The sequence below is a fragment of the Balaenoptera physalus genome (assembly GCF_965194825.1).
Source record: "Balaenoptera physalus genome assembly, chromosome: 3".
Classification (NCBI taxonomy): Eukaryota; Metazoa; Chordata; class Mammalia; order Artiodactyla; family Balaenopteridae; genus Balaenoptera; species Balaenoptera physalus.
Genome location: NC_138890.1, coordinates 87,928,235 through 87,954,953, shown reverse-complemented (window position 1 = coordinate 87,954,953; position 26,719 = coordinate 87,928,235). Strand labels below are relative to the sequence as shown.

The following is a 26,719-nucleotide window of genomic DNA, read 5'->3' as shown; positions in this document are numbered from 1 at the left end:
TAGGAGATAGAGGTCTACTAATTAAGGACAGATATATTTTTGAGCTTTTAATATTGAAGAATTTTAATTAAAGATAAATATAAATAGGCTTTTTGAATCTATTAGGAAAGCAGTCACTTTTTGATATTTCCTTTTAAACAGTTTGTATTTAAATAGTGTTCTTCATTTTAATATTATATCTTCAGAGTTCTTTTCTACCAAATGTCAATGCTCCTGTTTCCGTAGTTAGGTGAATTGGGAATACTTAGGATTGTCAGATTCCTATTTTTATCTTTATTGTCCTTTTTGAACTTTAGAACCTCATGAATAAAACCACTTATAGTTTTGGTTTTAAAATCTATTTTTTACTCGTTAGCCACAAATTTTCTGAGTTATTTATCTTTCAGTAAAATCAGTGAAGAATGGAGGACTGATGATGGCCTTTAAAATGCAAGCCTTTGATAGTTTTATTTTGCAGGTACCGAAAGTTAAATAATTGTCTGTACTTCTCAGTCTTTAAATTGGCAGTTTCAAAAGAGTGGCCATGACTCAGTCTTCTATTCTTTGTGAGTCTTCTGTGATGCTCTAAGGCTCAGCTTTATTTTGCGTATAAGAATAATTCTTATTTGAACAACATATTATTAATCTAAATAACACATGCATTCTCAATAGGGAGATGTCTTCCCTAGGAGGCTAAGAATTGGTTCTTGGTGGGGGTGGGGGGAGGGTTTGAAAAAAACTTATTCTTTTTAATATGCAAAGCACAGATACAGCAGATAATAGTACGTAACAGATAAACATTTTATGTGTAGCATTAAAATTGTGCAGAGGGATGATTAGGAAAAAATGTCTGAAAAGAATCTTGAAGGAGGTTGTAATAAAAAAAGGTTGAGAAACACTGGTCTAAACCCATACAGTTAAATAATACATGTAAATGAATTTGATCATGCTGTTGGCAACATTACAGTTATAACCTAACATGATTTAGTTTGTGAGTATTTAAAAAGTAGTCCATGATCTGCTGAAAGTGACATAGTACATGTCAGTGTGCCTAATTTAGTTCACAAGGTTATGTGAGCTGTATAGTGAATACATTCTTAGCCTTTGTATAGAAAGCAGATGTGATTAAATTTAAAAGTTAGGGCACCCTGGACAAGTCATAAATTGTCTAGCCTTAAATAATCCTTAAACGTACAAAGATGTTTCTGTTTCTCTACATTCACCATTGCCTAAGGGAACCAACTGTAAGAACACTTAATACAAAGACTTACAAGATTAGGGACTTGGAGAACACTGAGGATGCAAGGTAAAATCTGAGACAGGCGAAGAGATTTCAGTCTTCTTTCAGTATTCCATCTGTTCAGGCAGGACAGGATTAAATGTTGCCACAGCACGGGTCTGTAAGTCACGTGGTTTGACAAGGTATAAAGGAACTTTTTTTTAATGGTAGATAATTTGAAATGCCACCAAGTATGTAATCAAAGTTACATCGAGATTGCGTCTGTAAATCTGAAAGTTTAACTTTTCAAGTAATAGATACGTTTTTAGTTTGAGAGTAATTTATTCAAACCACAATTACAAATTTACCTTTAAATGCTATTAATTTTTAGCAAGGTATTTATTGGTAAGGAATCCTACATCTCTTTCTTTTGGCTAGAAAAAGAAGGGATTAATTTGAAAAGAAACCATTAACCATGTGGAGACACAAATGAAGTCAATGTTTTCTAGGCTTAGGTGACTTCAGAGTATCAGCCAGATATAAAAAGGACAGAACTCCAGAAAAGGCACTCGATAACCCATTCACTTGGGGTATTGCCATTCGTTTGTTGGATGACCTCCCTGCCCCTCTAATTTAATTTCCTCTGTTTTTCTCCATATATGCTTTTCTTTTGGATTCTAATCTTGATGGTGAGCATCATTTTCTTTTTAGCTGTCTAGGTTCTGTAACCCCAGAAAACACTTTGACTTCTGTCTTTTCTCATTCCTGAAGTATCATCAATTGTAGAGTCTTTTGGATTTTAGCTTTACTCATCGCTGACATCCATCCTCTCCTCTCTTTCTGTTACTTTGGTTTTAAGCCATCCTTTATGTTTCGCTTGAACTACTGCAGTGGCTACTTGCCCCAAGGCCTTTCTCTGTGCCTAAATTATTAACTATAATTTATGTAGTTATCTGAGGAATCTACCCAAAGCAGAACTCTGAAAAAGTTACCTGGCTAGAAACAGCAAGGCTTCTTAGGACCTAGACTCGAAAGTCCTAGAAGGTCATTTTCACTACATTCTACTAGTCAAGCAAGTCACTAAGGCCATCTAGGATATAAGAGAGGGGAATTATTCTCCATTACTTGATGTGAGGAGCATGTGCAGGAAGCACGGGGAATGATGGCAGTCATCTCTGGGGACTATCTACCACAGTTCACCACTGACCACCACAATTCACATACCTCCCATGTGCAAAATAAAATAAACTCACCCTCCTCCCAAGATGCCCAAGATCTCATCCCATTATGATAGTGGCCCCAATTTTTCATCTAAATCAGGTCCAACACGGCTCAGCCATCTGGCTGGGAATTGTTTTTGGCTTATTTCTGCCAGTATAATTATTTGAAGTTAATCCCACTAGACTGTAAACTCCTCGAGGGTACGAATTATTTCTGTCATTTATGTCCACCACTATGCCTATGGTATGATATTCAACATAGTAAGAATTTAATAAAGATTTGTTGTAATATATTTTATTATTGCTTGAAGAGAATATTAAACTTCAGACACCAGATATGCATAGAATATGGTTCACATTCTATGTGAACCATATTCTATGTGAAAAGGTAGTATCCTGGTATACATTCTCCCCAATTGATTCTTTCATCTAATATTTGTAGGTTGAGTGGCAGAAGACTTCCAATCCACTAAATACTAATACAAGTAAAAATAAGCAGTAATTCAATATAGCTTTGAATTTGCTCAGCATTTAGACAACTGCTCATTTGAGATTTCAGAGTTTCATACTATGAGACTTGAAAAATTTGGGGTTGCATCTCAGCATCATTGCATTCTTGTAGAATGAACATTGTTGGGGTTGCATTCTTGGGGGCTCTTCAGAATGAGTGGATTCAAAAGATACTCCCAGATACCTGAATGAGTTGCCTTATCAGATCATAAGACTTTTTTTACTGTTGTTGACATAAGAGTATTTGCCTGATTCTACATTTTGTATTTTTAATATTGTTCTCAGAAACAGTTCTTCTGGTAGTAATTATCTACTAGTGTGATGGGATTCAAGGCTTTAGAGCATTTTCTGGTTGGTCACTATGTCATCAACCTATTTTTATACCAAGTCAGAATGTAAGTAAGAAAGTATCTAACATCTCTACCAGTTATTTAAACATAAGTTTTAAGTGAAGAAACCAAGTTCACAGCCTTATTTTTATTGTTTAGAATATTCACTATTTTTCTTTGGGGGAGATGGAAAAGCATTAGCAGTGATAATTAGTGTAAGGACTGTGCTTGTTTCTCATGGATTGTAATGTTCAAGCTCAAGTCTTACCATGTACTAGAAAGCTAGTATAGAAGTGTCTTCACATTAGTTAGCAGAAAAATAAATGGATACAATCAAGAAGATTGAGCTTCTTTTTTTTTTCTTTCTTGAAAATGGTGGGTTGCATTTTAAAATTATACCAAGGGAATTCAAGGTGATAATAGAATACATGATTTGACTAGGATTTGACACTGTACCCTCCAGAGGTCCTGTTATTCTGAGAGCAGCCCAAATGTCCTTTCCTGAGAAAACTAGTTTAGAACTTCTCTTTTAATGGGGGAATTATTAACTGACAGTATCGGAGACTCAAAAAAACTGAGCTATTCTAGTCTAGGTCTATCTGGGTATTAATTGCATAGTCCATTTATGAGTTAATAGTCATTACTGGACTTAAAGGATGAGTTCCTAAGCTCTTCTCTGAGATACTTTTCTGTTTAAATATTAATTGCTTGTGAAGGATATTTATGTATTTTCATCTACATTCCATCTGAGTTGTGTTTTATTAATTATGACTGTTTTTAAGATGTATATTGACCAGTTCTCTGATTATCCAGAAACACGTTTCAGCCTGTTTGTAATCTGGAATGTTTTTAGAGGGGATGTTTTACCCAGAAGACTGAGTGGAATATAGTATATTATTTAAACAACCAAAAGTTTCTTAGGGAAATGGAGATCCCTTCCCCATGGTACATTAGTTAATTTTATGTTAAAACTTCTTTGCCTAGTGGTTGGAACTAGTTTTGGAACGAACAGTCATGTCTGGCAAGCAAAATAAATATACTTGTCTGGAGTTTGCCATTCTAAGTCAGTCATTCACTGGTTTGCTTTTTACCTGATTTTTCAGGGAAATAGAAGGATCTTTGGGGAGAGAGTAGGAGGAAAGACTCCACCCTTCCCGCACTATTCTCCCCACCCTTATTATTTCTATTTATTTTATTATATTTATTATATTTCTATATATTTTATTATGTCAGTATCCTGAAATACTCTTTCAACCTCACATTGACTTAGATGAAATAACACCTATTACATGTTTTTTTTTTAAATGTTGACACTTCCATTTTATATGATGGCTGACTAGGAACCCTGAGACTGACTCTCTCAATTTTTTATTAAAACTCATGAAAGCATGGAAGATGACAAACAATCAGAGGAGCAGCAAAACCTTGGTTTGACAGTCACCCTATTGCCACAATCTAAGATAACCTCAAACTGCAACACTGATCGAACTGGACTAAGAAACGCAGTTAGTCACTGACCAATGATAAACAGTTAGAAATAAAGACACCATGCAGGTCTCTAAAAGCAGGTGTGGAGATTGATTCCTTTGCCTTTCCATAATGTCTGCCCCCAAGGCTTTGAAATTCTGGTACTTTACCAACAAGAAAAATGGACAAATGTTTTTCTACAAGGAAGGTGCTACTTTTTATAGCTAGATAGGTCGCTATTCTTTACTTTTCATCCTCTTTGCCTAAGATCTCTATTAAAAAACCTCTACTTAATTGACCAGCTGGATCAACTGATACTCTACATTTCTTTTCTGTGCCCATGGCACCCTGATCTTGTTGCTAATCGACTACTAGCTAGCAGGCTGGCACACTTCTCTCTCTCTCCAGTATTTCAGTTGAGTTGTGTAATTACCACCAATCAATTACTTATTCCCAAATCAGTTTTTCTTGTTATTTTTCTCTCATAATTTGATTTTTATTAAACTGATGAATTAAGCAAAAAGATTTTGTTTTAATATAAAGTTGAGTGCTTTGGAAATTTTCAGTAAAGGTGAGTCACTGATAAATACTGATGAGATGACTACAAAAGATTTGGGAAGAAATTGTAAAGGTATAGAAGCAATCTGCACTCAGATTGCTTTATATTTTTAAGTGTTTAAGTTCTTGTTCTACTTTAGAAAAACGAAGCTAGAAACCACAGATAATTTATCATATGTATGGTTATGCAGAAAATATGACACAGAATGCCAATTAGTGGTCCCACAATCAAAGCAGAAGCTTTGCTCTTACATCAGTAGACTGGGACATGATACACATTTGTATGTTTTATGGTAAAGTATATATATATATACATACACACACACACACACATATACATACATGCATCTTAAAGATGTCCTACTTTAATTTTTACTTTCAAGTCAGCTTTAACTCTTTCAGTTAATGGATCTATTGCCAACTTTAATCACATTGATGGCTTTCACTGTGTCTCTATTTTACAAACAATTTGGAGACTGAATCTGCCAGAAATAAAATAGGCAGGAGCAAATGGGGAACTGATGACAGAGCATTGATCTAGGGCAGTATCCACTCAAGGAAATTGCTGTTGGTAGTGGCATGGGCCAGAAGAGTACCTGATATTGTTTGTTGAAGAAAGAAGCCCTCAGAGCAGCAAAGCTGGTGTAGAAGACCGAATGCTACAGACAGTAGCCCCCTTGGACAGTAGCCTTTTGGGAACTTGCAGTCAGGCTGCATCTATGCATGTGAACCTATTTTTCACTCATTCTTTTCTCCATTACTGCATCTTCTTTACATCCTTCAGACATTATTAACAAACTGATTATTTCCTTTATTTCTGGTTGTGCATTTCCCTTGCTAAAATATTAGCTCTTGTTCTTTTGAATCCCCTAGCAAATACCTGGTACATTGTAGGTGCTCAACAAATATTTGTCAAATAACTAATTCTAAATAACAGGTGAACTTCAAGCAATACCACAATAAAGACCAAGAGATACCTTTCTCATACACAGGGGCTGGATGGATGTCTATTTCTTTTTTTTTTTTAACGTCTTTATTGGAGTATAATTGCTTTACAGTGGTGTGTTAGTTTCTGCTTTATAACAAAGTGAATCAGCTATACATATACATATATCCCCATATCTCCTCCCTCTTGTGTTGGATATCTATTTCTATGAGGATAAGTAAATGGATAGTTATCATAGGAAACACGTGAAAAAGCTCTGCAAAATGATGAAAATTAGGGTAACATGAAGACTGAGAAGAACAACTTATCTCTTAATTTATTACAGAGACCAGAAAATATTTTTTTAAAAAACTCTTCTGAATTCTCAAAAAGTTAAAGAGTCACAATGTGGAATTTGTCTCCTTAGTGTTTTCAGGGTATGGTATCTTAAACCATTCTTTTCATCAATTTTACATAAACTTGAAAAGTGCAGGTTCTTCCCAGGCCCTTATAATTAGTCTGCTGTGATTTTTGTTCCTAGGTACAAAATTATTTTAGATTTATTAGATTTAGATTTCATTTGTGGAAGTGGTTGAACAGACTGCATTTTAAATGATTGTTTTAAGGTTTATTTGTTTAAAAGCAATGGCAAAGTAGTTACATGTTCAGTGAACACCTGCTAAATTTCCTGGTTAGTCTACGTTTTAATTGCCTTTTTATTTTTTATACTTTAAATCAAACTTTCTTAACTAGCTGTGTGGTTCTAGTTTATTGTTGTCAGATTATTATACAGTGAATTAAGTTTACACAGGGTGTTTAAGTTGTGTGGTTTGTCTAATGAAATTAAAGTGACTTTTGCACATTGCTTATAACATCTTACAGTTACTCCATCAAGGACCACAATCAAGAAAGTGCAGAAGATGGAGAACAGTAATATGTGCCTCTATATGTAGGATTATGATGTTATTTTGATACCTTACAATATGAAGGCAGAGTTAGCATGGGGACCACCACCTACAGTCTAGGAAGGACTATAATAATTTCCAATTGAGATATTTGGAAATAAGTAACTTTGTAGAATCTAAGAAAAATCTTGTAAAGGAGATGAAATAGTGTCAAAGAAGAGCGAGCATTAGTTTTGGTGTATCTGCCAGATAATGCAAAGTTTGAGTGATTCTGTTCTGTGTTATTGCTTGTAGCACCCAAGTTTTTCCCCCATTAGTTGGAGTTATGTCATACACTGTGAAAGTGTTAAAGTAAATTAAATATCTGGCATATGAATGATTTCTTGAGTGATATGTATTGGGTTGGGGAGAATTGACGAGTATGTGAGAGCGATTCCTTATTTTTTCTAGTTTTGTGCACACTTAGTTCTCTGTCCTCTCTCTTCTCTTCCTCCCAGTGTCCATCATGTCTTCTGAAATTGCTAACACAAAGCTCATTAACTCAGAGCAGTTCAGAGCACAGACTGAAGTGATGCGGCATATTTCAAAGTCTTCCATTCTTCTGAACCAGATTTTTTTTCCTTCTGAATGCAGATTAATAAACCGTGCACTACAAGAGGAACAAGGAAAAGGATTTTAGTGAAGGTATCCTGATCCTGAAAAAGTCAGGGAGGGCTTCAAGCCCATCTTGGACTTCAGAACACTTCACAACTTTGTGGTAAAAGAAACATTTTAAATAGAGCCTTTGGACTTATTTATTTCATCCTTATTTGGAGAGTAGCTTAATTTTTTTTAGGCAAGAAAATTAAATGTGAAATTGGGGTACTTTTCAAACTAAAACATACTTGGGTTTTAGATTTTGATATTTTGTAGGTAGTTAACGTATACTCAAAGTACTATAGGTGTTTGGATGGCTTGTGTGTTTTTCTTCAAAACGTGTTCTTTATCCCTTGTGACATGGTGTTTGCCTTCTCTGTGAGTGATGTTTTTTCTAGTGTTTTGTATCTTCTTCAGTCGGTTCACTGGATTGTAGGGTGTCTTTCCCAGAACTGATGTTGTGTAAAAGTGTTTTGAAAAGAGAGAGTGGTTTGTGTTTTTGTTGTTTTCATATTTTTACCTCTTACATGATGGCTCACTAGCATGAAGAGATGTTGCACCAATAAAAAGTTGTTTTCTCTTCACCTGAAAGACTCACACAAGATAGGTTTTCAGTTGTCAAAGTGAATACAAACGTATTTGCCATTTTTGTCTTTCGCAACAAAATAGCCTTATTTTACTGCATTAACTTTTAAGATCTTTTTATGTGTAAAAATCAGCCTGTTTATGTACTATGTATTCCTCCAAAGTTATGGCGTTATAGTCATTGGAGAAATGAAATTTTCTTCTAGTAGATGAAAATTACATTTTGATTGAACATCATTCCTTATGCAGTCACCCATAAATATAATGTCTTTTGCTGTCTTTTCAGAAAATGGCTACAGATGTGATTTCTGAATTGACAAGAAAATAGAACATCTTAATGTTTTAGGTGAAACAGATGGTATTTTTGTTTTAGGCAAAACTCTCAGAGTGAAAGCATCTTAATTGGTGACAAGACTCTTGGGGTCAGCCAAATTATGTACAATTTTTGTGTCTGTTTCTTTTTATTGCTTTAGTATCAAAAACTTTAGAATAGTTGGAAAAGAATAGTTATCCTTTTCATTGACTTGCTGTTTTCTCTTATGCACTGGGAATAGTTGCAAGATTTTTCAACCTTATTTTGTTTAAAAAAGTTATAAAATTACATGTTGATTCTACTTTGGTTGTGGTTTTATTTATGCTTTTAGAAATGCTTTTCTCAATGTAGGAAAGCCTGAAATATGTAGTTCTACTTTTGAGGGTTAAGATTTTAATTTATAGTATTGAGTTGCATTTGCAGCTATAAATTTGAACATTTATGGTACTCTTTTGCTTCTATACCATTGAGCTTTGGGCAGATCTCACTGTCAGATGCCTGGGAAGAGCACAGTGTTGTGAAGGGAGCCTTGGACTGAGAGTCAGAGGGCTCATTCTGGTCCCACCTCTGTCACTAACCAGCCTTCTTTTTTTGAAACGTTAGTTCCATTTGCAATATGTCTTGGGAGAGAGGGGGCTAAAGTAGATAATCCCCAGGGTTACATCCAACTGACATTTAGTTTTTTTGTCTGTTACAACACAAATCATTCATAAAGCATTCATTTGGATGAACACTGGGAAAGGAAGTTTGGGGGTAGAAAACTCAACTCTGGAAAATAACCAAGTTTGTTCAGTAACTGGGACATAGGATAAGGAAACTATTTTCCAAAATATCACCACTATTGCAAAATGAAGACCTGTAATGTAACAATTCCTCTCCCACTGCCTCTTACATAAAGTAAGAACTACTGAAAGAACAGCTTGTGTTGTTATTAGAGCAGCTTTGATAAGTAGCCTCAGTTTCATCACCTCAGAGAAAACCCCTTACCCCAGTCCTGCCACTACAGCTGGTTGGGGGCTTTCAGAGTGAGGGCTCTTTGCTAGGGTGGAGGTGGAGCTCTCTGATGAAGCAGAGTTCAGAGAGACTTGGGGAAATGGAACTCTGGGGGGACTCTGTGCTTCTAGCACATACACCCCGAGCCCCTTACCCACTGGAGAAGAGCAAGGCCACCTACCCTACCTCCAAGATGCCTTAAAGCCTGACTGCTTGAATTTGAATCCTGGCTCTACCATTTAAATGGCTGTGAACCAGGAGCCGGATACCAAGCCACTCTACACATCTATAGAGTGGGCATGATTTTAGAACTTGATAAGTTGGTTGTGAAGCTGAAAGGAGTTAATTCAAGTACAGCACATGCTGTATGCTAGACACTGTTCTAAAGGCTCATTAGTGCTAGCTGTTTGTTATTACCGTTATTGTTGTTGTTGTTACTATTAACATCTGGAAAACTCTCTGCCACTTACCAAGTCAAATTTACTTTGAGTTAAAAGTAGCAAAAAATATCCCTTTAATAATATAAAATTTTATTTTTGATTTACTGCTTTGCCTATTAGGATTATAAACAAACATAATTCTCTACACAAAGTAATGTCTTCTAACATAGAGCTTTCTAGAATATTTTCTTAATAATTGCATACTTTTCATCTAAACTAAGAACTCTTCTCAGTAATATTTAATGGAGTTCTTGGATTTTGTAAGGTATTTTCAGAAATCAAAACCTTAGTTGACAACAGCAGTTTTAGGTGCTACTATCATCTTACTGTTTCATAAAGGGCATCTTCACACTAGATTCGACCACCCTGCAGTACACTTGTTTACTTTCCTTTTGAATCTTGCCCTTGGGTGAATGACTTTCATGGGATGATAGATTTATAATAGTTTTGCCCATGAATTTTAATTTATTTCTCCTAAATGTAGAAAAAAATGTTGAAATAAACTTTCATGTGTTAGGCAATTCAGATAACATTTATGTACTACTATATTCAAGTGCAATCCTAATTTTGATTGCTGAAATGAAATTGTGTTCTGTTCTTTAGTGTTGAATTTTTCTTCTTCTTAAATGAGGCCAAATAATATATGTTACACAATCAATTAGAAGCTTCCATAAAATGTCATGTTTTATTTTTCCTCTTGCAAATATAAATTCCCGTATCTAGTCGTGGAAGATAAGTGAGATTGTTATTGTATAGTTTCTAGAGAGGTTTTTGTGGGAAAACAGCTAAATGTTTGCCTATTTAATAAAGCCTATTTTATAGGAATAGAAATGTTTTTAAACTGGGAGGCCTTGGAACTTATATGAAAAATCTTGTGCGTATGTGCATTTCTTCAGTGAATGGTGTCTGTATAAGGCGTTCAAAGATTAGAAGATAAGTAGAATTTTAAAAGGTTAAAAATAACCACCTTGGTCATTGTAAGGGACTGTCAATCATTTGCTTTTTACGAAGTGCAGGTCTGGGGGTTTTCTCCTCTGCTTTTTCCTTATTGTTATCTGTGGGCACTTGCACAGGGACAATGTGAATTTGGGCACGTCAGACCGTGTAGCCAGCGGATGAGAAAGTATGAGGAAGTCCTCCATGAGAGAGCAGGTCAGAGGGCTAGACACACTTACTTCAGTCTTTGCTTGGGCCCAGTTCCAAGGACCCCAAGCTCTTCTCATTGCCCTTCGCCCACCCCCACCCCTGCCCCCTTTTCCAGCATTCAAGAGTTTCTTTTCTGTGTATGGTGGTCTTTGTGATGTGGAACCGGAAGTTGGCCCTCATTTTCAAGAGGAATAGTATAACCTGGTGTATCAGTTTCCTAGTGCTGCTGTACCAAATAACCACGAACTTAGTCTCTCAAAAAAAACACAAATTTATTATCTGCAGTTTCAGAGGTCAGAGTACAAAATCAGTTTCACTGGGCTGACAAAGTATTGGCAGGGCTTGTTCCTCCTGGAGACTCTGAGGGAAAAATCTGACCCTTTGCCTGTTTCATCTTCTAATGATCACCTGCATTGCTTGGCCTGTGGCCCCTTCCACACACATTCCAACCTCTTGCTTCTGTTGTCACGTGGCCACCTTCTCTGTTAGACTTCCCAGTCTCTCTCTTATAAGGACCTTGTGGTTATATTGGGCCCACTTGGATAATCCAGGAAATCTCCCTATCCCAAGACCCTTAATTTAATCACTTCTGCAAAGTCTCTTTTGCTATGTAAGGTAACATATTCATAGGTTCTGGGGATTAGGATGTGGACATCCTGGGGGGGTGGGGGAGGTGCGGAATTATTCTGCCTACCATACCTGGAAACCAGTGTATTTCTAGTGGATGAGTGGGATAATTAATTTAAGAACATCAGGATAAATCTATGTAGATGTCCCTCAGGTACCTCAAATTCGAGAGGTCTGATACTGGATTTATCACCTTCATCTTGATATGTCTTCCACCCATCCTTAGGGGTTCAGTCTTGGTTAGTGGCGCTACCATATCTATGCCACCGTAACTGCAAAACAGGAATTACAGACTTTTCCTTCTGGCTTATGCATCCTCTAAGGAATCCAAAAAATCCTATTAATAAGAATTCCTACCTGTTTCTCAGACTTGTTCCTCCTTTTGTATTTCTACCACTCCTGTAACTTAGGTTTTCACCTTTTCTACCTTGGCTGTTGTAATATTTACTTGGTCTTCCTCCTTTGAGTCTTGACTCCTTAAATCCTTCCTCTACCTGGCAACTAGAAGTACCTATTAAAAATGAATCTGACCATGTTAAACCTTCAGGTCACTCCCCATACCCCATATAATAAGGTTTTTAGCAATTTGTAATGAGTGAAAGACACCTCACTCCTCACTGTGATTTGAGATTTATCTCTCTTTCTAGCTCCATATATTGGCATTTTAGACATGCGCTTTACTATGTAGATTCTAGTGATATTGAACGAGCTGTATGTCCTGAAAATAATGTCCTTTTTTTCTTTATATATCTGTGCCTTTATTCTTATGGTCACTCTACCTAGGATGTATTTCCCTACTTTTACTTGGCTATCTCTCCCTGACCTTTCAAAAAGTTGCATGTTTTTGTAGTTGTATTTTTCTGATTATTTTAAAAATACATACTTTTTGTAGAATAGTGTTTTATATCTAGATGTCTAAAAAGTAGTTGCAGGATGTTCACTAAAAATCCCGGAACCTAGAGGAAGTATCTCTGTTAACCATTTAACTTCTCTTCTGCTTAATCTACTCTGTTGTTAAACATATCTGGTGAGTTCTTAATTTCAAATATTTATCCTTCTAGAATTTCATTCAGTTAATTTTTGACGTATTCAGTTTCTGTGGTGGAATTCTTTATCTTTTCATCTACTGTATTTATGTTTTCCTCTTTACTTGGACATAGTAATTATCATTTTAAAGGCTTATCAGTTAACGCCAATATCCAGATCATGTGTGGTTCTAATTCTTCTCTTTGTTGTTTAATCATGTGGCTCTGTCTTTGCAGATGTCTCAGCTTTTTATATTAAGTGCTAGACATTGCGTAGAAAAATTTTATAGGCTCTAGAAACTATCTTCTAGAGAGTGTTCACTCTTACTCCAATCAAGGGCTGTGCTAAATTGAGGCTAATTCTCTCAATGTCCTCCTCATCTAGCACATTAAGTTTTCAACTAATAGCCTGGTATGTTCTGTAGGCCCTATTCCCTGGTGGGTTCTAAAACCTCATGATATGTCTCTGCTCTACTTTTTAGAAGCTTTCTGTTTGGATTTTAAGCCTCCTTTTCTGTACAGCTCCCAGTGTTTGGCACATGGACTGATGAGAAAGCCAACTGTGCACTTGAATCTTTCTACATCCTCACCAAGTGCCTTTTAGCCTCTTTGCCACCACAGTGAAACTTCTCTAGGCTTTGTTCTGGGCTTTGCAGGGAACTCAGCCTTTCCCGTGCTGAGAATTGGCACAGACCAGGGTGAAAATGGCTAGAGAAGGCAGCTGTCTTCTCTGCAGTTCTTTTTCTCCTCAGCAGTTCTCTGTTGCCTTCAAGCAGATGATTACTGTATTTCATCCGGTTTTTCTAGTTGGCCCATAGAAGTGAGAGCTCTTGTCAACTACTTCATCTCTCCTGGAAGTGGAAGCATCGTTTATTTTTCAACTTCAATTTGGTGAAAGAAAAATGCTCATTTTTTCCACTTGAGTGTTTATATTTCTATTGATTTGTAGGAGCACTTTACAAATTTCCCAAATTTGATCTCCTTTTATTTTTTTATTCTTTAATCTTATTTTTTAATATAGAAAATGTTAATATAGAATATTTTTTAATATAGAAAATGTTCTAATGTTCTAATATTCTTTTTGTTATCAAATCTGCCAGTCTTTTGCTTTGCTGTATTTTTCTGTTATGGTTAAAAAGAGAATTTGTTCCACAAATTTTATATTTATTTTTCTTACTGATTTTGTATCATTTTTTCTGTTTTTAAATTTTTTAATTCATCTAGAATCAGTGTTGGCATATTGTTTTGATGCATTTGTTTAACCATTTATCTTGCCCATCTATTACTGTAGATGTATCATAGGATTGTTTTGCTCCCTTTCTCCCAATAAAAGGATTTCAGTGGGATTTTGGTTGGCAGTGCATAAGATTCATGAATTAATTTTAGGAGAGTTGTATATTTTGCAGTATTTTAGTTTTCTCACCTAGAAAAGTATGTCTCTTCATTCATTCATTTTTATGTCCCTCAGTAAAGTTCTGTCAACTTCTGTATATACATTTTGCTCCTTTTGTATTAATTAATGTTCTATTTTGAATGCTCTCCTGATTAATTCTTAATCATCCTGACTGCCATCTTTTTGTGTGTATCACAAGACACACTGTACATACTTTTGTATTATTACCTACCCTATTATATTGAACTCAACAATTTCTCTTTCTCCCCTTCTAGACTATAGATATTCAGAACAGGGACTATGTAGTCACATTCATAAGTTTATAACTACACATACCAGGAGGAGTCCTTCTCTCTGTCCTTTTTTTTTTTTTCTTGCCTTTTAATTTAGCCACATGCCATGTGGTTACTTTGTACGTGTGTAGATTCTGTGCATCTCTTTATTTATCTCCACCCCCCCCCATATTATGTGAACTCTTGTTTCAAGGTATCTATGTTATAACATGTGTGGTTTTGTTAATTTCTTTCATTTAGATTTATATATGCCTTACATAAGAAAGCATATAAGGCAGCTCAGTGACCTGAGTTAATTAAAACATTCATTCCACCATTCGTGTGACTCATGTACCAGGGTATCTGGTCAGGACACCAGGAGGGTCTTATAAAGGAAAGGAGAGATTTAATTGCTGTTGAGATTCTACTTTGTGCCAGGTCTGAGCTCTGAGCTCTGTGATTTTCCAAACATTTTATCATTTAACCCTAATTGCAATCTTGTCTCCTGATTTTGTAGATAAAGATATTAAGGCTTGAAGAAATGAAATCACGTGTCCAAAGCCTCTCAAATTCTAAGTGCTGTAGTGGGTTTTTGAACTTGAATGTATCTGACTCCAGGCTAAGGACTCATAGAACTAATCATGATTTTTGAAGATCTAATGTATCTCAAAAAGGCTCCCTTTGTTTTTAATAGCTTAATTTTTTTTCCTGATGGCTAATATGGTAAGCATTATGTTTTAAACCTAGAAAACTAGGTAGACTATATGAAAAGTTCATATCTAGAAAGTGCAATTTTTGTAAACATATAAAACTATATATTTTCGTATTTGGAATACTGTACAAAGGTTACTACTCTTCTTTAGATGATGCTCCACTAATGAGGCTACTTAGAGAAGATGAATATATTGTTTGAATTTTTTAATATGCTGTCATTGATTAAGAATTGGACAGACTGAGCTCTACTCTTTGCTTTGTTCTTAACTGTCTCTGTGATCTTGGATCTGTCATTTCCCCCATCTTTGCAAAGGGGTTAATTGCATAGCTTGTCGATGCTATATTTTAAGGAATTAAAATAATCAAAATGAAAATGATTTGATAAAACCATAAAGCTCCACACTAGTAGGTATTATTCACAAATGATAAATTCTCCTACTGGGATTTTTGTGTGTTACTCATTCATCAACTATTTATTGAATGTTATTCCATGCCAGCTACTACACTAGGCACATGAAGTTACAATTACTTTTCATATAACCTGGTGTTCGCTTAATTGGTTTTAAACTGCACTTACAGGGGACTTGCAAATATTTTTCATTTCTGTCTTCTTTACACAGCCATAAATGTATGTAGTATTATTTAAATGGTTTTTTTGAATATTGTTTTTGCTTTCCTCATGCAGTGAGATCATAAGATAAACTCTTTTAGTATGTGTTACAAGATATTTTCTATGCCAGCGTTCCAGTTTATAAATTTTCTTTCACAGATATAATGTACTGAAATGTAAATAGCTCTTTGTTCATTCTGAGCTTCCTGAAGATAGAAGGTCTGTGGGGATCTTTGGCATCAGTGAAGACAAAGTTCTTGTCAAGTGAATTAGGAACTAAGGGAATCTCCACAGGAAACCGCAGTTGTCAAAATGGTCGTTATAAGCTTGGCCTGTGAATAAAGTGGTTAGGATGGTGAAGAAGATGGTAATAGGGGTAGGACTGAGTTCTAAGCCTGTTGTGGCACTTGTAGCTGCTTGCACCCCAGCAACATACCTAACCTCCCTGAACCTCAGCTCTCCTCTATCTGTCCACTGAAGGATGAAAGGCTGTGCCTCATAGATTATAGGCCTGAGCACTGAACCCCGGCATACAGGAAGCACTCTGTAAGTGGTAACTCCAGCGTCACTCTCACCAAGAGGCATCTTACTTTCATTCTGCCCTACGTCCAGTCCAAGAAGGAAGTCCGCGTGGTCCTAGTCTTTTGTTCATAGTAGGCACTGATTAGATTTGCCTCAGAGAGAGGACCTGGAATGCCACAGTTGTCTTTCTTATCATGACATGAATCATTTCTACAAAAGGGGTGAGGAAATTCTAAATATACTCCTCCTCATTAGAATCTTCAAGGACAGAACCACATTTACAGTGGAATTATCATTCTTCCTAAAATGACTCCCAGTTTGACATGAGCATACAGATGTCTTTTCATTTCTCTCCATTCCTTTTTCTCTCAGCCACAGTAGATCATAGTTTGCCCTCTCATTTGATTGGCAGGTAACATAGGAGTGCTTTGTCTTCATGAGGTGAAGGTTGTTCATTCTATATAGAAAATTGAGATAATTGCCTGTAGGCAAGTTGCAGGGGCTTAATGTCATAATGCGAGCGAGGAGGCTGGTTATGACTTGGTGACAGATGATAGATAAGAAGCTAATGCAAATATAGGGGAAATTGGGAAAAAATATTTCTGAGCTTCCTATATAGTTACTTCCAAGGTAAAATAGAAATTAACTATCCCCATTTTTCAGTGATATTTTACTCTTTTCATCTGTTAGTGTGGATGAAATAATATTAATTTTTAATAAGTGAGTATGATATTATATGAAACCTCCTGGTTCCGTTCACAATTGATTGACTTAAAAGGATTCATGTTTGGAGATATTAGCAGTGTAACAAATGTTTGACTACTAAACATGATAATGACAATGAAAATTTAGTTAATTTGTGATGCTGTATTTATTTCCCAAGGAAATATAATTCATGTATGATAATGCTTTCTCTGTACTCTACTTGAAATGTACATAGAAGTTTGTGTATCAGATAAATGTGTGCTGTGATGCACTTGAACATGCTGTGAATCTCTAATTATGTTAAAAAATTATTTTCTTAGTGCAGCTTTATACTCATTATATACTCTACACATTTAGTTTTTGAATAGATTCCTGGCATGATAATTACATAATCATTCAGTACAGTAGAAACATCATTATGGTCAAATACTAATTAGCTATGAAAATGAAACAAAACAACCTAGTTCACAGCTTATTATAAAAAGCTATTTAATATTGTACAAAACGAAATGTATGGTTGAAATTATTATTTGCTTTAAATTTGAGTCATTTTCTTCCTCACTGGGAAGAATCAGTGTTTTGGATGCTTGCTGCCTAATTTATTGCTTGGACACATTATATTTTATTATCAGAGCCTTTATAGCCAGCTCTGGGTAGTAGAGCATCAAAGAACTTGAAGTGGGAATTCTGGGCTCTGTACCTAGGTCTGCCTCACAGCTTCTGCAGAATCAAGAGACTGGCCTAAGTCTTCAGACTACATGTTCTAGAGTTCTTCACATACTGGCTCTAAGCCTCTGGGCACATGGGGTTCAGTAGTAAGTCACTCATTTCTGAGATGCTGGTTTGAACATCTTTGGTGCTGGACATGAGTGATCCTCAACTGCTTTTCTTCTCCAGTGTACCTGAGGAATATAGTGTAGTCTAGTTGATAACAATGAACCCTGGCATTTGTGATTCTCCAGGTGTGTTTGTGATAGGAGAACAATCAGGCAAAACGTAAGCTCTGGTGGAAGGCAGTGGGAGGGTGCAAATAGGTTGATAGATTCCTTCAGGTAAGTCTGTTAAGCACACCTCTCAAGGGGGCAGTACTCTCTCTCCTTGAGAATTGCTTCTGTGGATAAAAATGGGGTTTTGTCTAGTACTTTGAGGCTTCAGTGCCCTTTGTAGATATGTTTTTGACTGCATGCTTCAGCTGCTCTTTTCTCATATACATGTGGAATCTCAATGAACGTAAATGGTGTAAGTGAGATCTTGTGATCCTGATGTATATACTGCAAGCCTAATGGGAGCTAGAGACGTTCTTATTGTCATATATTGTTACCTTTGGTATCTCACAGTACTGTCTCAATCAAAAGTACTTCAGCTGATAAACAATTTATAAGTCAAACATTTTATAGGTTTTAAGCTACATCCTCTTTCTTTTCCTTCGTGCTTTTCTGTTATCCTTCACTTTAGTTTTGGCCACTGTATTAATTTTATTTCCTGACAAACCATTTGCAATGCAGTTGAAATATACAGGACATATATAGGTAAAAGAGCGCTGCTAGGCTTTCTGATGCACAAAATAAACAATGCTAGCTTGCTTGGACCAAGTCTGATATCACTATGGGTAAGAGGGAGAAGTGGTTGACTGACTATTCATTTCTCTGTTCCTGAAGTTACAAAATTGTGTAGGAAAGCAAAATATTTCAGATCATGAAAATATTCACTATTGAATCAGTTATATTATTAGTCAAATATCCTCTTTGAAATACTGCTTATTTTATTTGAAGATAATATGATGCAAATTGTTTATAAAGTAAAATCATAAATGTTACAAAGAGTGCATAATTAATGAAGTCTGTGACATGATGATCTAGAACGTTTTTACTCACAGGCAAAGCCATGAAGCAGTGAGGATCCAGTAGAGTTATGCTACTGAGAAAACCAAGGATGTTAGGGGATTCAACTGACAATTATTTAAATATCAAAGAATTGAGAGAGAACTTTTGGAAAAATGATTAAGTCCTTGAATATTTTTTATAAATATCGTTATGTTTAAAACCATCCTGTAAAAATGAAATGTTATGTGAAGGATGTCATAATGTACTAATATAAAATATTGTTGGAAAAATTTTGCCAAAAACCCTACTTTATTCTAAGAATTGTACTTAGTTGCAAATATTGCCTAAACTTATTTTAATAGTCATTATTTCCCTTTTCTAGCCAAGTTCCAATCAATTTTTTTACCACTATTTATTATAAAATTTCAGCCTCTATTTTAAGTAGATTCACTTCAAATGACCTTTCCTCTAGAACCAACTCTCTTGGATAATAAGGGCCCCTGTGTATAAAATATATATGTGAATTATGTGATTCTGTATGTATAGCCGTACATTTCACTGTGTTTTAGTGATCTAAAATGAATGAACTAAATGAATTTTAATTGAAATTAGTTGTGACTAAAATGCAAACAGACAATTTATGTATTTTCTTGTTCAGTGAGTTAGGCAGGGATCAGGATATTAGATGTATAGGGCTGGTTATTTTAGAAAGACCAATAAAACCATATGTATATAAGTCATTTTCTGGGACATAGAAATGACTTAATTATAGTTGTATTAATGTCTTTCATTTGTATAACATTTATTCTTAGAAAGTGCGTCATTATTTCATTACCCTTTGTACTGTGTGGTATTTGTTGTGATGAAATTGCCTGTTCTCCAAAAGTTTCACCAAACTATTTCTTATAATTCTTCTCCTTGTGTTGGCTTTATGACTGTCTATGACCTGAAATCTCACAAATAATGTGGAAAAGCTCAAATATCTTGAGACCCCAATAGTAAAGCGACTGTTTTTGCAGGTATCTTGTGGTCTACAATCCTTCAGAACAAGACCGAAACTCAGTAGTCTCAGTCTGTGTGAGCTCTCCGACAGCGCAAGTATCCTCTGCTTCAGGAAAGCCCGTGGAAATTCAAATGAGTGCAGTGTGGGATACAGCAAGTACTGTTTCACAGACAGCCTATGAGGTATGTGCTCTCTGTAGAACTTAGAGAGGCAACATGAAAAAAGCATAGCCAGTATATAGTTCATATATGTATTAATACGTACCCCTGAGAGAGCTGTCAAGTTGGTGTATGTAAAGTGGTTAAAGTTGTAAATGCCAGAGAATTTAACTGGTGAGTTAAATGACACTAAAGGAAAATAGATCCTGTGTTTTCCAAAATATTAATATCTTTGCTAGTATGTGTATTGTATGTTATTTTTAGAACGTTATTAGTATGTATATTGTATATCTTTGTATATCTATTGTAACTTGTTCCTGAAGTCATGAAGTAATCATTTCTCATAAAATTTTGAATTTTTTGTCTAACGCAATTTAATGACAGTTATAAATATTGAAATGGAGATAAATACCATCCTTCTAAATAACTTGGGATACTTTCAACTTTTCACTGCAAAGGTGACATTAATATACCGTGAAAGAAAGACTTCCTAAAATAAGTAAGATGCTTCTTTTCTGAGATAATTATGGGAAAAATCTGGATTCAAATAATAGACATTTTTGGGGGGAAATGTCTTAAAATAAGCAATATTAAACTGAACCCCCATATCACTGGAAGGATCTAACTTTTAGAGTTTGGAGTACTATTTAAATTGTACTCCAAACTCTATAAAGACACAGACATAAGCTAGGAACTCTAAAAGAAAATTAAAAGCCGTTGCTGGCTGCTCTTATAAATTCATAATTCTTTAGATAGAAAGGAAAGTATAACACAAGTTTTGGTCAGATTTTACAGGAAACACCCCATTTAGAGAATGGAACAGTAGCTCCTGGAAGACATGTCTTCCAGTAGCTCCATGAGTCATGTCTCATGGTGGGTGCATCCTCCATGCCTTGTTCAGTGTCTGCTGGACCCCAGGCATTTGATGGCTGGTGTTGATTGAACTAATGTGCTTAATATTTATATTGTTACACTTACCATTTTTATTTTTAATGTACTGAAATATTATAGTATTATTAAAAGATTCCTAATAATTAGGAAAAATCATTGTTCACAATAAACCCTTACCTTCACGGAGAATTTCCCTGTCTGAGCATCCATTACAAGCACCGTAGGACAATTGAGGATGGTCACATAATTTCATATATTGGATGAAATCAGTAATGTCTTTGATAGTCTTACCCACTTGAAGTTATTAGTTTCCCTGGATAAACAGAGATGTGGATACTCTACCCATAAGTTATCAAAACATATTTATGGAATAGTACTATATTCTCTTTTTTAAATATGGTAGTTTCTCCTTTTTACTAGAAGTATATATGGTTTCCTTTCAGTAGATACATTTCTCTTTAATAAATTCTCTCCTTTGTCTTGTAAAGATCTCTTTTCTAGCACAGATGCCACCATTGGGACTGAAAGTATATAAGATTTTGGAAACAGCAAGTTCAAATCCACATTTAGCTGAATATGTCCTATATAATGGTCATATAGCAAATAAAGGAATTTTCAACATGAATAATATAAAAAGTGCTCAAGAAGATATAACTCTAGAGAACTCCTTTATTAAGCTGCGGTTTGGTCAGTCTGGGCTTATGGAGGTATGTTCTGAATAGTTCTGAAATTTATAGAAGTCTCGTCACTTTTATTATAATATATGCAGATTACTTCTGCAAAGTGGGAAAAGTGGACACAGATTCTCTGGGAGAAAGGATAGATGAGCTATATGTACCTTCTCCTTGGGGTCCACAGTGACCTCTTGCTCCTTATAAGTGTGGTCTGTGGGCGGTGCTGCTCAGTGGACTGTTTGTTATTTGTCCACAAGATAAGTATGGAAGCTGTGGCTGTTTAGAAATGTTTATGGAAACTTTAAAGTAATTTGGCTGAGTAAAATTATGCCTATTGAATCTAATAATAAAAAATTTGAGTGTATATTTGGCATATCACTTTAATTTTTCTAGTAATTCACTTTCATTGTACTTTACAAAAAATATTGTTCCATGCATATTGGAAATAAAAATAAATCCACTCCTTTACTACAGAAAGTTTGAGAAGTACTGGTCTAATCTCTTAATTTGTGTATCTCTTTCTTCCTTGGTGAAATGTGTTCTTTTTGTTCCTATTGCAAAGATTTTAAATCCTAAGGTTAAGTATAAAATTTTGAGTGTTTATCTAAGAATTGTGAATATTAGAGGCTGAATGTTACCATTTTTGAATCTATTGCCAGGTAATTTTTTTTTTTTTTTAATTGACATATACATGTAACTAGATACAACTTGTTAATGTCTTAATCGTGAGTTACCTTAAATTTTTTTTTTTTTTTATCCTTAGGAAATGATAAATAAAGGAGATGGTAAAAGTCATGAAGTAAAAGTGCAGTTTTCATGGTATGGAACCACGAGTAAAAAGGACAAAAGTGGTGCCTACCTCTTCTTACCAGATGGGGAAGCCAAGGTAAGTGCTGGTGAGCTGAGCAGTGAATAAGCACTTATTGAAAGAATAATGAGGAGCAAAATAAATGCATCTCAATATTTTGTTATCTATTAGGAATAGATGAGTTGGCTCCATTATGTATATCATTATTGACACTTAGCAATTTCTAGTTGAATGTTAGATAAACAAATAATTTCTCAGAGTTGGAATTCAGTTAGGATGCTACAGTGGACAAATGCTCTCTATGGAAAGAAGCTAGATTTGATTTAAGATTAGGGTGCTGCCATGTTGTTGTGTACATATGTGGCATGGCATATATATAGACACAGAATTCCTAGCCATATGAGAAAAATAGATTGACCACTGAGCCATTTTTCTCCTTGAATTTTAGCACTTTAAAAAACAAACAAAAAAATGTTTTCCTACCCTTGACTATAAAGGTAGTATATGCAAATCTTAGCGCATTTAATGCAGAAAACTGAAGAAAACAATAAAATTTGCCAACTATTCCACAAGCCCATGAAAACCCCTGCCAACATTTTGATATATTTTTACTGTCTTTTATTCTATGCGTATCTTTTTTCCCCCATTTTTAAGTTTTTGTCTTCCTACATGAACATATTTTATTTTTCATTGTGACAATGCTCACAATCTGATATGTTCTTTGAAAACACAGTTTTAATATACACTTTTGTGTTTAAAAACTTTTAGCTATAAATGAATAAGGTCTGAGGGTCTGATGTATAATATGGTAACTAGTTGATAGCACTGTATTATATAATTGAAATTTGCTAAGAGGGTAGAACTTAAGTGTTCTCACACAAAAAACGTGTGTGTGTGTGTATATATGTGGAAAAAAAAAAGAATTTCCTATTGTTGCATATGTACATTTTCTCCCAATACTTTACTACTGTAATACTGTGATAAGCTTTCTCTGTAGCATTCTTTTTGTACAGTGCTAATTATTTCCTGAGAATAACTTTACAGAAGAGTCATTTTTTGTCAGTGGATGAAGCCTTTTAAGGCTTTTGACATATACGTACTACTTATCTTCCCTCTAGAAAGATGGCATACATATTCACTCCCACCAGTGTTTTTTTGAGAGTAGCTCTCTAGTATGCTATTCTAAGCTCTGAGAATTAGCCATATTAAATGCTTTACCTATAATAATGAGTGAAAAATATTTTACTGTTAAGATTTTTATGATTATTAGTGAGGTTGAACATTTTTATGCCTTTATCTTTCATATTTCTTTTATGAGTTTCCTATTTAAGTTCTTTGCCCATTTTTCTATTGATATGACTTGTGGATCTGTAAGTATTCTTTATATATGGTAAAATTAATCCTTTTTCCTATTTATTGCAATCCTATATCCTATTTATGCCCTCAATGTGTCATTTAGTTTGTTAATTCTTTTATTCTTCTGTTATGTAGTAGTTTTTAATTTTTGTGTAGTCAATTTTGTATTTTTTTTCTTTAGAGTTTGTTCCTTTGCTTTTACACTTACACAGGCTTTCTCCACTTTAAGATAAATTAAATATTCTCCGTATTTTGTTGCCTAGGGTCCTGTCTCCTGAAAAAGTTACTTTTGTTCTAGAAAAGCTTGCTAACCAAAATCAAATATAGATTTTAAGAGATTTTGTAGGCCACACTCAGGATTCTAGTTATTTGTCACTGTCTCTGTTTTTTTAAATCATTGAGGAATTAAAGGTAAGCTACAGCTCATAGTAGGCATTTCAGGATGGGCAGTGGATCTTAAGTATAAGCTACATCAGTGTTTTCTCACTTAACAGCTTTTGTCATTAGACAGGCATTTTGTTTTGACTGACATTTTCTTTTAAAAAAAAAAGTAGCTATGCTATAGAATATTATACATGGACAATTATAATTACTAATTTATTTTAAATGATTTTATCTTTAAATAGCTCTAATATTAGATAGAAGGATAAAGAGAATCATCATATGTTTACAAAGAAGAAATAAAAGAACATCAGGGAAAGAAACAGCTGGGTTTTTCAGAAAAAGGCCCGGACATCACCGTCCTAGGTTTCATTCTCCTCCATTACTTTCTAGCTATATGGTAATTAGGTACAAGAACTTTGTTAACTATAAAGCATTATATTAATTTCAGAATATTTTTCTCTAGCCAAAGAGATAAATTTGGAAGAAAATTACACAGTTCTGAAAATCTTGTGCTACATTGCCAGCCTAGCTTTTTATGCTATTGTTGAGCTTTCTAAGGTGTGTAATACTTAAGAAAATAAAATTCTTCATAAATGCTTTAAATTTTGTTTCTGTGTCATATAAGTTATGTGTTTCATTCCCATAGTTTCTTTAATCTAGATTCTAAATAATGAAAACTAAACCAGTGGTTGCCATAGTTCCGAGCTTGGAAGTTGGCTTTATATTCAGCTAGTTCTTTCGAGTAAAAGGGCAGTGTTAGAGTAGTAAACCTGACTGTGATTAAACTATGTTTCTGAATCCTGCTTCCTGTTTGCTTAAGATGACTCCCTGTGGTCATCCTAGCCACTTTCCCAACCCCTGAACATTAGGGAGCCATGGTTATAATAAATGTTTGCCTGAGAAAATGTCACTGCTATAGAGCGATTACTCATTCTAATAAATAACATATGGACAATATAGAAAGATTTTAATTAGAAATTTTTATATCTGGGAGAAATGTTTGTAGATCATCTAGGCCAATCAGGTTGTAAAATTTTTATTTTCTATTTTCAGCAGTTTTTGGCTAATGCAAAACCTTATATTCAATTTTTGTAGCACGCACATATTCCGATACCTCGTAAGGTTTGTTTTTCACTTAAAATTACAAATATCAGGTGATATACATTTGCCAGTTTAGAAACTATAATAAACATTCCTTGGAAAAACTAAAAGCCAAAATACTTTTCTTAAAAATGTGATTTCCTCCTCAGCCTTATGTTTACACAACACCACCCTTTGTCATAGTGCAACATGGAAGGTTTTTCTCGGACGTGACTTGCTTTTTTGAACATGTTACCCACAGAGTTCGACTGTACAACATACATGGTAAGAAAACAGAGAAACGCAGATGTGAAACAAATGTATACTGATTCTTGAATTCTTGCTTTTCTTTTGTTGGTTTTAATAAATTAGCAATTGGTTTTCGGAGATGACAATCATCTGTCTAACCTTGACATCAGACTTATCATATGATTTAAAATGTAGTATTTGCCCTTTGATAATCAAAAATGGTAAAACATTTAATGCCTTACATATACTTGTTCTTTTCTTCTGTATATCTTCTCTTTCCTATTGCGGTATTTGTCTTAAGTCATGTGCTCATTTCTCAGATCTAAAAACAGTATAGTGGTTTTCTTTTATTTTATAAAATGGAAATTATATTAAATGTGGCTTTCAATTAATGGATCACTGACTACCTCTGTCACACACACACACACACACACACACACACACACACACACACGGCCTGCCTTAAATATAGAATGTATTGTCATAGTGTACTACTAGAATTTAACTTTAAAAGAAAAATGTTCTCTGCTTGTTCTGCTTGTTTACGACTCTTTAGCTTGTAGAGCATAAAATCAGGCAGTTTTTATTGCTTTTAGGACAGTATTGAAGCAGCTTCTGTGTTAATCAAGTTTTAAGAAATAGGCCTTTGATCTCATTAGAAACTGAACCGTGGACAGTGGCACTGGTCCTTCCATAGGATTTGGGTGGAGCTGTGGTTCCCAAACAATCTCAGAATTGTACAGTTTTGTTGGTTGATTTTGAATTCGCTGTTTTTAGAATGGAGTACTCTTCCAACCACAAGTTTAATCCTGATAACCAGGCCATTTACCATTATATCAACTCTCTTAGAAAGGACCTCATAAAAATGCCACTTTAAATGTTTTGTTGCTGTTAGCTAAGATGAAAAATTAGAAAAGGAAAATATTCTTTCCCAGAATCTTTTTTTTTTAATTAATTAATTAATTTATTTATTTATTTATTTTTTGGCTGTATTGGGTCTTCATTTCTGTGCGAGGGCTTTCTCTAGTTGCGGCAAGTGGGGGCCACTCTTCATCGCAGTGCATGGGCCTCTCACTGTCGTGGCCTCTCTCGTTGCGGAGCACAGGCTCCAGACGCGCAGGCTCAGTAGTTGTGGCTCACGGGCCTAGTTGCTCCGCGGCATATGGGATCTTCCCAGACCAGGGCTCGAACCCTTGTCCC

General features: G+C 35.0%; 1 protein-coding gene across 1 annotated transcript in view; it reads left to right on the top strand.

Annotated features, from left to right (window-relative positions):
* MAN2A1 (mannosidase alpha class 2A member 1) overlaps positions 1-26,719 on the top strand; it is a 159,109-nt gene that overhangs the window by 95,193 nt on the left and 37,197 nt on the right. Inside the window, exons 13-16 of the mRNA XM_082455725.1 lie at positions 19,936-20,101; positions 21,457-21,675; positions 22,406-22,528; positions 25,441-25,555. Of these exons, the coding sequence (XP_082311851.1) occupies positions 19,936-20,101; positions 21,457-21,675; positions 22,406-22,528; positions 25,441-25,555 (623 nt within the window). The remainder of the gene's footprint in view (positions 1-19,935; positions 20,102-21,456; positions 21,676-22,405; positions 22,529-25,440; positions 25,556-26,719) is intronic.